This window comes from Hippoglossus stenolepis, chromosome 8 (genome assembly GCF_022539355.2).
Source record: "Hippoglossus stenolepis isolate QCI-W04-F060 chromosome 8, HSTE1.2, whole genome shotgun sequence".
Lineage (NCBI taxonomy): Eukaryota > Metazoa > Chordata > Actinopteri > Pleuronectiformes > Pleuronectidae > Hippoglossus > Hippoglossus stenolepis.
Genome location: NC_061490.1, coordinates 17762636 through 17775721, shown reverse-complemented (window position 1 = coordinate 17775721; position 13086 = coordinate 17762636). Strand labels below are relative to the sequence as shown.

The window sequence follows — 13086 nt, the reverse complement described above, 5'->3', positions numbered from 1 at the left end:
TCCACAGTGCATGCTCTCACTCCTCACTGTCTTCCTCCCCTCCCCCACTCCCTCATTGCCTATGCCTCACCTGGCGACACACCCGGCTACTCCATGTCAACCAATCGCTGCTCCAAGACAGACACCAAGGAAGTGCACTTCCTGTATTTCAGCAGAGGAGACTGGGGCAGAAGAAAAGAGAGAGTTGTGTACTTTGTTTTTCTTTTCTTTTTTTATTTGCCAGAGGGGTTCGCACAGGCAGTACTTAGAGGGTTTGGAATGGACTGAAGTAGTGGACACATCCAGGAGACTTTTGATAGATTTATGCAAGAGCTCAACGTTCAACAACAGCGACTGAGAGGACAAGACAGAGAGAAGAAGGAGGGGACAGAAAAGTGTCAATCTGTTCAGACTTGTTTGGGAATTTGGAGTAGGGTAGGTGGAGAGAGACAGAGAGCAAGCAAAAGGGAAAAGCAAGGAGAGCTCAGGCGTAAACATTAAACTTTTCACAAGACTTGATTTAGTGAGAGGGGGAAAAGAAAAAAGACATTTCTGACTCATCTGGACTAAAGGAAGCCATGTGTAAGGACATTTAGTCAACGTGAATTCTTGTGTTGTTTTACAACCCAATGCATTTTTAGCTGAGCTGGACTGGAGGGGGGAGATTGGATCTCCCCAGGACGCCACATTCAGGTGAGTCGATCGCTTTAGTAGGTTTTCATGGATCTCAGGTATGCATTTCTGTAGATTTCTTCCAATCTGGACGAAGATTAAGATCAGACTTAGTTGTGGTTTACATGTTACATGTCTTGCCTATGTGTCACAGGGCCTCACTTTCTGAAGGGCTTCGTTTTGGTATGTTGTACTTTGCAAGTCTGTGTTGCATTCTTACAGAACTGTAAGAGGGTGTCACCTTTTCTCTCGCCTGCTTCTTCCTATTTTACTGTAAATTTACTTTACAACTAGATTTAGGCTTCAGGTATCATATGGCTACTAGCATGGATATGCAATTGTAGGTATTTACTATGTTTGACAAATGAAAAAAACAAAGTAAGCAGCTGAATTGTTGCATTAGTAGTCACTTTTTAGAGGTAGCAGCAACATAATAGGGATTGTGTGCAGAGCCTTCTGCTTTTGTTCGGTTTGACCTGCATGACAGTGGTTTGTCCTTGAGAGTGCCTTGATTGTTACTGCTTCATTTCTTCTAGGTTCTCCATATTGGGCTACAATGGGGACCAAAAGGCCCAGTTGCACCCTCTTTGACACTGTATCTAACATAAACATGTCTGACCGCAAGCTTCAGCCAGGTGGAAAAATCTCTCGGGATCCAAGTCCCAGACCAGCGAAGACTGCCCAGTCGGAGCGAGACCGAGACGGCAAACGAGAAGATGACCGGAGGAGGGAAACAGAAATGGAGAAAATGAGAGACAAAGCAAGATACAAAGACGTAGACCCACGAGAGAGATACTATGAAAGAACGCCTGTGTCCAGGATGAGAGAGGAAGAAAAAGAGTGGAGGGAGAGAGAAAGGAGGCAAGGAGACGACAGTAGCAGAAATGGACGGCCACTGTCAAATCTAGAGAGGGACCCTAAGAGAGAGGTGGGGAAGGGGAAGAAAGGTGACACATTTCCCAGAATGAGAAAAAGCAGTGAAGAACGTGACAGAAGAACTATGTGCTCCACGAAGATTGATGAAAAAAAAGGAGAAAGTAGGCAGAGGCGAATGGAGGCAGACGACTGGGAGAGAGAGAAAATGAAGACATGGCAGAGGGAGCAGTACAGAGAGAGAGAAAGAGATGAGAAACAAAGCAGGGCAAAGGACGAGGGGAGAAAGAGTGGTGGGAGACCTGTGGATGATGATAAATTGCGACAGAGGGAAAGATATGAGGGGAAAATATCTGATGCTGATTTTCAAGACAGGGGAAGAGAGGTGGGAGATTCGAGGGACAGAAGAGAGAAAGATGCTGCGAGGAGGAGAGAGAAGCCGAGGCCTTACATGGGAGAAAAGCAGGTCAGGTTGAGGTCACCGGACAAACGAAGAGACAGAGAGATCCACTCGAATAGGAAGGAGAGGGAAGGGACGCCGAGACGAGAGGGAAAGAGGGACACCAAAAGTGAAGGGGACAGCGATGAGAGAGAGTTGAAGAGGGAAAAGGTAAGGGGCAGAGAGAGGGAGGAGTTGATATATCAACACAGCCGAAGCGAGGGGGACAGCAAGGGCAAAAGACCGAAGGAGAAAGATCCAAATAGGCAGGGATACAGAGAGGACGACCGGCAGAGGGACAGAGACAGAGAGCGAGAGGGGGATAGATCCAGGCGGAAGGCAGGGGAGGAAGATAGGGAGAGGTATAAAGAAGTTGACAGGAGAGCAGCAAAGGAGGGAGAGAAATGGAGGGAAAGTGGGAGAGACTTGAAAGAGGATAGAGCCCGGCCAAACGACAGGATAGAGGATGACCGATACAAGCAGACGAGAGACAGAGAAAGAAAGGAAAGAGAGTCTGAGCGTAGGTGGGATGATACAGCAGGAAGAAGCAAAAGCAAGGTGCCGCCTCGGGTGCCGCCACGATCCCAGAGCAGTGGAGAGTGGAGCAGTGACATGGACAGTGAGGTGAGATACAGAAGAGGTCGAGACAGTAATGAAGAGAAAGAATCGGGGAGAGAGAGAACAGCCGAGCGCAAGAGAGATGTGGAAGAACCGAGGGATCCAGAGAGAGCTGCTGAAAGAAGGCAAAGGGATCAGAAGGGGGGCGAAAGACAAGAGAGAGAGAGGGGAGATGGGACAGGCAGCTTGCCAGAGCAGAGGAGGATGTGGTTAGAGCCGCAGAGTGGTAAGAATACTAAAGAAGTGTTTGTAGACAGAGAGAGACACACGAGGAAGAGAGAAGAAGAGAAGATTGTGGTGTCACGGGCAGCGCGGGAAAGAGAGATGCAACAAGTCAAAGAGGAACCAGATGAGAGGGACCAGGACCAAAGCAGTTACAGAGAGAGACATGCAGGCAGAGACATGGAGAGGGAGGCCGAGGGTGCGAGTGTAGATGGAGAGGAGGTCTGGAGAGAAACTGATAACGTGAGAAAGCAATATCTGTCCGACAGCAGTGGTGGAATAGAAGGAGGCTGGGAGAGGGATGCGGAGAACACGACAGATAACACAGAGGATAGTGACAGGGAGGAAGAGGGCAGGAGCGACTATTTCGTCCGCCCCGAGAAAGGAGGAGAAGGGGAATCAGGGCGGCGGGAAGAGAGAGACAGCTTGCTGTCAGTAGAGGACGGCTTTGTGACGGTGTCCAGCGGCGGAGACGAGGAGGATGAGAGGGAAGAAGATGAAGAAGAGGACTTTAAGGACTGTCATGAATCCTGGGGAGGTGGAATTAAATACGACGGCTCCCCGCCTGTTGGCTTCAAGGGCCCTGAAGGAGACAAGGAGAGGGTAGGAGAATGGACAATAGGGAAGGAGGAGGCAGGTGATGAAGAGGAACAAGGGAGAGAGAAGCAGTCAAAGTACGTTAGTCAAACTTTACCCAAGTCAAAACCTGGTGACATGTCATTGTCACAAGTTGATGAGATGGGAGTTGACAACCCAAATTTAGAAAGGTGTCCTCACCACAGCGATGACATCACGCAGCAACATCAGGGTGACCAGCATCCAACACTGAGTAGAAAGAATGAATATCCATTCCCCTACTACCAGGACAAAGAAGGCAATAGCGAGCATGACATGACAACTGAAATGGAAGTGCGGAACAGGTCGTCTTCAGGACTTCAAGACTCAGAGGCTGAAGAGGGAATGAGGAGCAAAGTGGAGAACCCGTATGAGGAAATAGGGCAGATTAAAAGAGACTCACAAACTGAAAAACTCCTTGGAGAGTGGAGAGAGAAAAATAAAGTACCGGTCGAAAGGAAAAGTGAGCAACTTTCTCCAACTAGTCCCTACGGTGATGTGTTTCCTCCGGCCAATTTCGAACAAATTCAACCCATCTTGGATGGAATAAAGACTGGAGCAATAACTCCAGAAGAGGTGGAGGCCATTCGCATCCGAATGAGTGGGGCATGGAGCATGTCCGAGGAGCCCAAGCGGCACTCGCAAGCCCCCCACCTCAAATGGGCCCAAAATGTGGTTCTCGAGATCCTGGGACAGTCGGAAGAGCAGCTTAAGGATGAACCAAATCCGGAGAAACGCGGAGAGGTCAACCAGTCTGAGCAAGACACACAGCAGGAGGAGAGAGGGATTCCTGTTGTTAAGATGTCCACGAATGAAGAGTACTCCACGCCCGAGCTGGAGGGCTTGCCGTTGGAAATGGAGGGATTGAGAGGTATGGGGCAGAGCCAAGCTGACATGCATGCTGACCAGTTCACAGATATGCATGGTGACAGTGACACACCCACACACACTCATGCTGACACACTGTTAGACACAGAAGGGGAGGAGGGTGACAATACGGGAAAAGAGACTGAGCTCACTGGTCACCTTCAGCTAGAAAAGGCAGATATAGACGTGACAATTACTCAAGAGGAATGCGAGGAAGTTGTGCTATCAGAGGCAGAAAAAGAAGAGCGTAGAGAGAAGGAAGTGGAGATGTATTTATCTGTGAGCAACACTCTGTACAAGCCTAGCAGCTGCCCCATTCTTAATTATGAATCTGAATCTGACCTCCTCGCCCCCTCCAGAGAGGGTGAGAGCCAGGAGGAGGTCGAGAGAGAGGGTGAAAGTGAAGAAGAAAGGGAGGGAGGGGAGCCTGAGGATTGGGGTACCGCAGTGGAGGAGGGAGAGATGAGGGTAGGAGAAGAAATGGATGGGGACAGCAGAGAGGGAGAGGCGGTGGCAGAGACGCAAGTAAGAGGGACTCTGACGAGCAGTTTCAGTTTCCAAGACATGGGTCCCAAGGCTCGGATACGAAGGATGGGGATCCGTAAAACTACAGAACGAAGAAAAGGAGAGCTTGTAGAAGAAGAGGAAGAAGAGGAAGGTGGTGGAAGGGATCGCAGAACCAGAATATTCTCGGCATCAGGTAAAGACAGAGGATTGAGGATTGAAAAACAAATCAAATGGCTCAAATCAATCATTTCAAAGAGGCACATAATTACCTCACCTCTCCTCACTTTTAACTCCTGTCTATGTTTTCCCCAATCAGCATCTGCAGCTTGATTCGTTTGATCAGATTGAAACGTTACCTACCCACAGGGGAAACTCCCAAGAGGCACCTTGCAGACTGAGAGTTTTCTTAATGTTTTTCGTCGTTTCATCAACCACAGAACCAATAATCTAGGGCTCGTAGATGTGTCAACGCGCTGATCTGATGTCATCACATTACCTCTGAACTGGAATCTGCGTCACAGTGTTTTGGTTGCAGGTGGTGGGTGGAGATCAGTGGAGGTGGAGAGTGAATTAGCTGAAAGGCTGAGGTTCATCATACTTTGAGACACAACACAAGAAGAACTGGAAACACTATCATCTCTTTGATTGTGCTTTTTGTTATTTATTTAATTTAATCCCTATTTATCTATTTATTTGTGTATTTATTCATCTGTATTTTATTTTCATTTATTCTGAGCGCTGCTGGGGTTAATAGTAAATCAGTGCCTGGGAATAAGGTATGCTGTTTTATAACGTGTCAACAAAAGGATACTTCTACATTTCAGATGATGAGGATGATCGGAGTAAAAGCATGGGAGAAGTGGAGCTCAGGTAAATAAAACAATCGCACACAACACGACACACTGCACTGTGAACACACGTTTCTTATGACTAATGGCTCATTCGTTTTACCTACACTTGTGTTGCTTTTCTTTTGCGATGATTGTGAAGCGTTTTTGGCTCAGCTCATGTTGTTTTAAAACGTGACTTTTCTCGATGTTAAACCTTTCCACTTCTTTGTCTTATTTAAATTCAGATTTAGTTTCCTTGACAAACTGCAGTGGCTGTAGTTCTGATGTATCAGGGAGGTCACTGAATGTTCAAAACAATCCTGTCCTGCACTTTTAATGCTCATGTTCCATGTTAAAAAGCCGATTTTATACTTTTTTTAACTAATGCGTCACGGTTATAAAGTTTCTTTCTTTGCTCTGCAGGAATGTTTTGGACACAATCGACAGACGGAAAAGGAATTCGAGGTTTTTCAGTGAGTCCCTCTTTTTGTTTTTTGTGCCTTATTCATGTCATCTGCATTACATTAGTATATAAATTCTCAAGGGATAAATCAAGCATCTTTCATTTTCGTTCTCAAAATGTAATGTATCATGGGGATTCTTTTGTGTTGAGTTTCATTTCAGAATGAATCTTGAGGCTGCATATAGGAAAAGGTTGTGTAGGCGATAGTGACGTGTATTCAGATCAAATCTCTTGTGACTGTGGCCAGGAAAAACATGACATGTCTTGAGCATTTCCCTTCAATGAGTGTGATTCATATCCTGTTTAATGCCACCTCTTTAACTGTTTATCTCTTCCCAGCAACATCTTGGCTGTTGAACGTAGATGAAATACATAAATGTAATTAAATGAGTGTGTTTGCTGTTTGCTCAAACGAGTTAAAATTATGTTTTAAACTGAGCTAAATTTAAAATGGCCGTTCTCTGGGGCTATGATTGATACTGCGTATGTGCTGTATTGAGCATGTGTGAGTCTGTGCAAGCCACAGACAGGTTTCTGCAAGTATCTCCTAACTTGAGGGGAAAACAGCTGCTGCAGTTACTTTGCATTCCACAAGTATGTGTAAAAGGAATGTCAAATGCAAACAACTCCTCTTGGCTAACAGTGTTCCTCTCTCCGTCTCTCTTCTTTTCTATGCTTTCTGTATTTTTCAACCCTCTTGTTTCTTTCTCTCCCTCTTCTCTCTCTGTCTTTCCATCTGTTTCACTCCCTCTCCTCCTCCCAGATGCTGCCCAGCTCTACCAGCAGTACAGCGAGGCGGCGCAGAACTTTGAGATCCTAAGTCAGGCTCGCTCCGATGGCCCGTCGGTGAGCGAGGACAACACCTCCTCTCCTGCTCTGTCGCCTCCTCCTGCCCGCAGACCTCTACCTCCTCTACCGCCTGTCCCACACCCTCACTCCTTGTCACACTCGGCCTCCATCACCAGTGTCAAAAGCTTGCCTCTTCCTGAGCCCCCAAAGAGCGAGGGCAGGCCTTCCTCTCCCCGTCTGTCCATCACACTCACACAGTCATCCACACTGTGGCGGGACCTGCCTGGGGTCAGGAACAGTGGTCAACTGGACGATCTCTCAGAGGACCAGAGGCGCCTGCAGGAGGTATCACATGGTTTTTCTGTCACCACTTATTGGCATACAATTCCTCCAACAGCAAGTTTCTAGGTTTTTGCCCTTGAGTTTCACTGAGGCAGGAATGTTTTACAAACCATTACATGGGGATTTTAAAACTTGATATTTACTGTATCTGACAGGAAGGCTAAACCATAATCTTGCATTTTTACATCTTTGGAAAGTTGAGGGCACATCATAGTCCTTGGGGCATTTAAGTGCATCTCGGTCAGCCACATTTCTTCCTACAGCCTAACTTCCTAATCCAGTCCAAATACATTTGAATAAATTAGATAAAAAAAGATGACATTTAACTTAAAATTAGAACAACTAAAATGATGTTTTTACTACTGTAAAGATTGAGCAATGTAGGACTTTATCAGTTGGGAGTTTTGCACTTGTTTTACTGGAAGTGTACAGCTTGTATGTTTCTTGAGTAAGAAATGTGTCATCTGCGCTCTTTAAATTAAACTAAACACCAATTCTGATTTTAATGATTCACCTCCTTGTGCTTGTTTATCACATTTAAGTGACCAGACAGGTTTTTTCACAGCAGCAGCTTCTCTACTTTATTCATGTGATGGTGGCCGTTAGGAAATGGAGTAACGTACATGAATCATCTTCTCACTGTTATTACTTCACACATCAAACTACTAACATTACCCAGAATATTCTGATTGCCAAATCCAAGAGCAACCCCCCTCCATAAATACAGTTTTCATTATCAGAAGAGTGTCTCTTGCCAGAAGATGTGACGCATCAACATGTTTCTCTGGTAATGTAGGTGTTTTCTTGTAAACAGACTTGCCACTTGTTGTGAAATAACACTTCTATGTGAGTCACATCCACGTCACAGTCTCTCTGCCTCGGAGAAAAAGAAAGCTCCTCACTTATCTGCTGGGAATCGTTGTCTAGTTTTTTCTCTTTTTGTGTTGATCTCTTCTATCATCTGTGTTTTGCTTTTTCAGGTGAGATTTGAAGTGTTGACCTCAGAAGCCTCCTACTGCCGGAGTTTAGACATTGTTGTTGAACACTTTGTCAAGGCCAAACAGCTGGGGGCGCTGTTGACCACGCAAGATAGAAACTGGCTGTTTTCCCGGCTTGCAGATGTTCGTGCCATCAGCCACAGGTTAGAGATTTTAAACATTTACCCCAGCAAGTTCTTAATTGATTTTCGGCACATCTTTTACGTTTCTATTATATCTGTCTGACAAAATCACTCGTATGTGACATGAATACGTGATAATCTACCATGTTTGTGTAAAATACAGCATCACAAATCAATGGGAGAAATCAGCATAACAATGATCTTTGTGGGTTTTGTTTTAGTTTTTTGTCAAAGCTGGAGGAGCGTGTGGAAACGGAAATCGTTCACTTCACCGTGTGTGATATCATCGTTCGGCACTGTCAGCGCTTCAAAATGGTTTATGTGCCCTACCTCACCAACCAGTCCTATCAGGATGCCACCTACCAGAGACTCATGTAAGCCACCCAGTCAAGCTTTTGTGTTTTCTCTGTTGGAACATCAGTTTTTGTTCGCGACTCGGAAATAGATCCAGAGAAAACCACAGCAGGATCATTTCCTCTCTCTGAAAATAACACTCACCACATTTCCAGCAGTGAATGTGATTTCCAGTAGTTGAAAACCTCGGCTACTGTCTGTATTATTTCTGTCTGTCTGTGCATTCAAAATTGGTCTTTCTTGCAGGAATGAGAATCAAGGTTTCAAGCGGATTGTGGATAAACTAGAGAGGAGTCCAGTTTGTCAGAGACTTCCTCTTCGCTCCTTCCTCGTCCTTCCTTTCCAACGGATCACAAGAATAAAGCTGCTGGTCCAGGTGTGTGAGTGTGTGTGTGTGGTCTCTGACACAACATGATCAGTCCTGTACCTTTTTACCTAACCTTGACACACACATGCACTTTTTCTGTGCAGAACATTGTGAAGAGAACTACTCCAGGTACAGCGGATGCGACACAGGCCATCAAAGCTATGAAACTTCTGGAGAAGGTACAACAGGAGCCTCTTTCCCACCGTTAAAAGTTCTCGTTTTGGAATCTTAGGTGACAAATCTGTTTCTCTTTCATTCTCTGTCTCCTCTAGTTGATTCAAGAGAGTAATGACAGCATCTCCCAGATGAAAAACATCGAGTCCCTGGTCACTCTTAGTGCTAAGGTGGACTTTGAATGTAGGGTAAGTCATAATAATAATAATAATACATGGTTAAAACAGGATAAAAACATGTCAGGACTGAGGCAAATAGGAACGGAGAATAAAATAATACAGTAATAAAATATCAAAACTCAGCTTTAAAACAATATTATCAAATAAAAAAACAGACAAAACATAGGTATTTTTTAATTTAGGTAGTAAAATGCTGTTCCAAAATTTGTGAAAGAAAGAAGTGATCTAAAAGATAACACTGATTCTGCAAGACATGTTCCAGTTCCAGAGCTGAGGAACCTCAATGATGATCTATTATTCTACTACATGTTCCTGTATCATGTACCATGACATTGATTTGGGCCACATGTTCCAGCACTAAGGAGTACATTCTATGGGTGTTTTCAGAGATTTTTATAAAAGCTACAACTAAAGAAATCATTTCATAAAATGATCTCAACTCAAGCTTCACTTTCTTGAGTTTTATGGAGGTTTCTCCTCCATCAGGGTCTTGATCAGGAGATGTAGTATACGTAGCCTTAGCTTGGAGTTGGCTCAGCTGTGCTCACATGATCTATAGTCATATGATAATAGGCAGTTAGATGTACAGCTGGCCATGAGATAGTCCAGAAAAAAAGTTAGTATGTGGACCTTGATTCAAGATCATTTAGTCAAACTGTGATTTCCATGCTGAAATTTTCATCTTGACTGTGTGTGTGTCACAGACTCTTCCCCTGATCAGTCAGTCTCGGAGGTTGGTGCGGGAAGGCGTGGTCACTGAGCTGATGGATTTCTCCCTGAAAGACACAGAGAGGAACATTCACATGCACCTATTCAACGACTACTTGCTAATTTCACTACATAAAGAGTGAGTCAACACACATGTTCTTCTGTTATGTTTGAATAATCCTTCCTCGGACAGGGCGATGTGGCCCAAAATCCCATCAATATAAAAATGTCCACATCAGTAAATGTTGATAACTATCACGATAATTTGTGATTTAAATATTATTATTCATTTAAAGTTTAAAGACAGTTTTTTGCTCCTGAGTGAAGGTTGTGGTCTCTTCATGAGCAGAGAATGACAAACACTTGATAAACAAATCTGATAATAATGTGTTAAACCTCAACTGTGCTTCCACAATGCATAAGCATTACATTGAAATATATACAACCTTTGTTATATTGATGGAAATTATATTGCGATAATTATTAATATTGTTTAATTGCCCTGCCCTAATCCATCTGTAACTGGCATGTCCCCAAAGTCTTTTATTGTCCCTTCAGTCCCTTCCACCATCTGATGTCTCTCCTGTTCTTTTGCTGTCTGTTGTCTGCAGGGGGGGAAGATTCACTGTAATCGACCACTCACCTGTATCAGAGCTGCGCGCTGAGAACTGCCGTGTCAAGCTTCACTCTTTACAGAAGAACGTGTTCCGGCTGCACATGTTGCACAAATCCCTGCTGCTAAGGACTGACACACAGTAAGAGAGCGAGATAGCCGCACGGAATGTCTGTTTTCACAAAAGTAGAAAAAGGGACGGATGATTTACTGGTCTTTGTTTTTTTGTTTCCCTTCAGGAGTGACAAGCTACGTTGGATATCTGCTCTTTCCCGGCCACATCCTGAAATCGATTTTTCTGCAGCGCAAGGTAAACTCTTCACCCAAAATTTGAATGTCTGACAGTATTTGTGGTTCACCCGCTGAGAAACTGAGGATGCTGTAAAACCCCACTAAGATCATATCATAGAGCAGACGTGACTGGGCAAGTGAAGACATTCGTCAGCTTTTACGTAACGATACGTGTTGGAAATATGGGGACTTTCTGAAAGCTACAAAATCCCCCACTATGCAGAAAGACCCTAAAACAAACTAGTACCAAAAGGGAAGTAACCAGCCAACTAACTAAAACTGGAATAATCTGTCTGTCAGTCCATCTGTATTTTGAGTTTTTTTAGACGGGTGCTTATCATGAAATCTTAAAACACTGCTTTTCGACGTGTTAATTGATGTAATGAAAAAAAGGCAAACGTACACAGCAAGGGCATGTTCCTGCACACACATGCATGCGCACTTACAGGTACATGCAATGCTCCATTCACACATCTAGTGCAGTGCCGGTCAGTCACTGCTGTAAAAAAACATCCGATAGGCCCCAGAGGTCTGCTGAGAATAGCAAATCCAAGAATGAAATACATGTGTATGTTTTCATGCCTCTGTGCTGGCTACAGCCAGTGGCTGGAGGCATTATATTTTGGTGTCGTTCGTCCATCAGATTCTTGTGAACACGAACGGCACGAACGCCGTGAGAGAATGTATTCATATTGGGACAAATGTTCAGTTGGACTGAGAAAGATTTGCGTGGTCAAAGGTCAAAGTCGCTGTGACCTCACAAAACGTATATATTTTGTGAATGCAGTGTCTCAGGAACACCTTGAAGCAGGTTATCAGCAGGCTATCAGGGGCATTGTAGAATTTGTTGTGGTGACCTATTTACCCATAGACTGTATGTGTGACCACATTTTTCTTCTCTCTGTGCAGATTTTCCACAGATGCAGTGTATGCGAGGTTTTGTTGGGCAGCAGCCTGATGAGCTGTCCTTAGAAAAAGCTGAGGTCATTCTAGTTCACCAACAAAGCAGCGACCGTAAGTTCATCACACGACCTTTGCCATCATTCCCCTGCATCTATTTTTGGATTAATGCACAGAACCATGTAGGTCACAGAAGCATTAAAGTCTTTTATGTTGCATTCCTTCTATTTCACAGATTGGGTAGAGGGGACCCGACTGTCTGACCGGCATCATGGATGGGTGCCCGAGTCCCATTTGGAAACCATAACCAACTCTAGAGTCCGACAGCGCAACCTGTCAGATGCTCTCAAACTTACAACTGCCAAAGCTGCTGCTTGAGTGGTATGGTCAGAGTGGCACCAAACAGTGGGACGTCCTGGATGAGACTATTTGTAAAGGACAAGAGGCGGCTGTCTGCTTCCAGCTAATGGAAGATGGACAATGGACATTCAGTGAATCAAATGGGAAAGCAGTTGAAATGCATCTCGATGTGGCATCGCCTGTTTCACTCTGTGGGGAAAAATGTATATATATTGATGTAGAGCGATGCAAGAACTGCTGCCAGAAAAACATTAAAAGTGTTGTCACTGTACTAAAGAGAATCTACGCCACAAACAACATTCTGTGTTTGTTGCTAAATCTAAGAAATCTAAGAATGAATTGTGGAAAATGTATTATAATTTGTGCATAGTACTGAATCTAATAGGTGATTGTATGACGCGTGTCAAGAACAAAATTGGCCCCTGCATGCAGGAAAGAGCTGTTGGAAATCATGTGACAAATAAAAGCTGCAGAGGACATTTCAATAAACTCCGAATGATGGATTAAAAATCACTTTTGAACACGAGCCTGCTTTTTTTTGTCTGTTTTGATCCAGGACATTTGTGCATTAGCAGGAATGTTGCACAACGTCCACAACGAGTTGCATGTGATCGCGGGCATGCGGCTGCAGGAAGTGTTTACAGAACAACGTGAACTGTACACACACGCGTGCACGCCGCCGAGCACGTAGCCTGGATGAGGCGCGGCCGGGGGCGTGACCCTGTGGTGGCCTGGTCCAGTTTTCAACAACAGCCATTGGTTGAAAGAGGTTGCATTGAAGACTAAGGCTCAGCCAATGAACGC

The 13086-nt window shown here is 44.6% G+C and overlaps 1 protein-coding gene across 2 annotated transcripts; it reads left to right on the top strand.

Moving 5' to 3' along the window:
* Positions 1-189: 189 nt before the first annotated feature.
* Positions 190-12795, top strand: arhgef5 (Rho guanine nucleotide exchange factor (GEF) 5). Of its 2 annotated transcripts, none has more exons than XM_035162575.2 (15): positions 190-672; positions 1188-4289; positions 5617-5662; positions 6046-6095; positions 6849-7219; positions 8197-8357; positions 8558-8710; positions 8937-9066; positions 9162-9236; positions 9330-9419; positions 10115-10257; positions 10730-10873; positions 10971-11041; positions 11932-12036; positions 12158-12795. In XM_035162575.2, exons 2-15 carry the CDS (start codon positions 1208-1210, stop codon positions 12298-12300), a joined length of 4764 nt encoding a protein of 1587 aa, XP_035018466.2. In that variant the 5' UTR covers positions 190-672; positions 1188-1207; the 3' UTR covers positions 12301-12795. The 2 variants fall into 2 exon arrangements, with proteins under 2 accessions (XP_035018466.2, XP_035018464.2); XM_035162573.2 differs by having other exon boundaries at positions 1188-4985.
* Positions 12796-13086: the final 291 nt, after the last annotated feature.